The 1,534-nt window shown below is 44.5% G+C and overlaps 1 protein-coding gene across 1 annotated transcript; it reads right to left on the reverse strand.

Annotated features, from left to right (window-relative positions):
- Positions 1 to 2: 2 nt before the first annotated feature.
- On the reverse strand, positions 3 to 581 carry CSUI_010935 (ccr4-not complex not1 protein; the record flags this gene model as incomplete). Its single annotated transcript, XM_068071036.1, has 1 exon — positions 3 to 581. A coding segment is annotated over one exon (579 nt), but the record flags the coding sequence as incomplete, so codon positions are not given.
- Positions 582 to 1,534: the final 953 nt, after the last annotated feature.

Here is a 1,534-nt window from a genome sequence, read left to right on the forward strand (position 1 = left end):
GCCCCTGATCCGCCGCCCCGCCCTGAAGAAGATGATCTCATTCCAACTACTCCACTTGTCCCCTGATGATGACCTACACTATGTAAAGGCGAAGATGATGATGAAGGCCCCCCCCCAGCACCCGAGGTCGAAGAAGATGAAGACGAACCGGTAGCCCCACTAGGTGTAGCGCTTGTATGACTTCCAGTGCCTACACCTCCCCCCGCTGTCCCTCCTCCAGGGGCACCTCCACCACCTGTATTAGGAGATGAACTATGATGAGACACAACGACGCTTTCCTGCTGAAGTTTCTTTAAGGGACCAAAGTTCATGAAGTCTTTATACACTTGTAACTGCCGGTTGTTTAAGACAGGGCGAAGTTTTAACGGCTCGGGAAGATTAAGCGTCCACGAGCTACTCTTAATGTAATTCGCATCAACGAAAGGCACCCCCCTCTCACGTGCTTGGCGACGGACTACTAGAGCTGGCTGGATCGTATTCTCAATATCGCGTAACACCTTCTCAACCACAGCTTGCTCGATCAAAGAACAGCCGAGCTCGAGATTATCTGCAGAAAGAATCTGGACAACTTGCTCTATCAAAACCTGAAGAGGAAGGAAAAAACGACACACACGAAGACGGAGACAGACAACATGTATACCACACAGATAGAAAGATACAGCGGAAGAGATTGATACATATATACACACATACCTGTACATACATCACATACGGGGAGAGACTGATCCATACATATGCATACACATACACACACATACATATTCAGAATCACATGGGGGAAGACACCGACCGATTCATGAACATACATACTTGTACATACACCATGGAGGAATAGACACACCTGAATATGTCGAAGATAGAAAGACACATACCGACAAACACATACACAGATAAAGACAGACAGACATGATCGAAGCTAGGCATATAGATGTGTATCAAGAGTGCACTCGAAAGAGTTCGAGAAATTAAGAAGAGAGAAAAAGGGTCTGTGCTGAAATACAACAAGCACTACTACTAGCAGCGATAGGAGTAGTAGTAGTAGCAGCTGACGTGATGACGATGATGATAAGAAGAGTGACTTGACTCTTATCTCTATGAGGTACCCTTCAATACACCATCAACTACAAGGCTTGCGTCAGGAACGATCTACTCAAGAGAGAGATAGAGAGAGAGGGAGAGGCCTATTTACTTCGCTTTTGAAAAAGAAATCCCGATGTATAACGAAAAGGAAAGAACCCCATCCAAACCAACACCCACATACAGACAAGACATACGGTAGACAACAGTCTCCTTCACAAACTAAATAGAAAGATATACATGTAGATACAAAGTCTATGCAGATACATATATATATATCTATATGTATAGCAGGAGTCCTGCCAGACTAGAGGGGAGTGACCATCCTCAATAGCTGGGAAGAATCGAATCAACACTACAGATTTTATTCACCCGACGCCCTATGGAGATTTTCTTTTCAGAACAAGTATGAAGGACTTGCACCTTTCTTTCAAACTGAACACCTATCTACATTTCT

The sequence above is a fragment of the Cystoisospora suis genome (assembly GCF_002600585.1).
Source record: "Cystoisospora suis strain Wien I chromosome Unknown contig_8947, whole genome shotgun sequence".
Lineage (NCBI taxonomy): Eukaryota > Apicomplexa > Conoidasida > Eucoccidiorida > Sarcocystidae > Cystoisospora > Cystoisospora suis.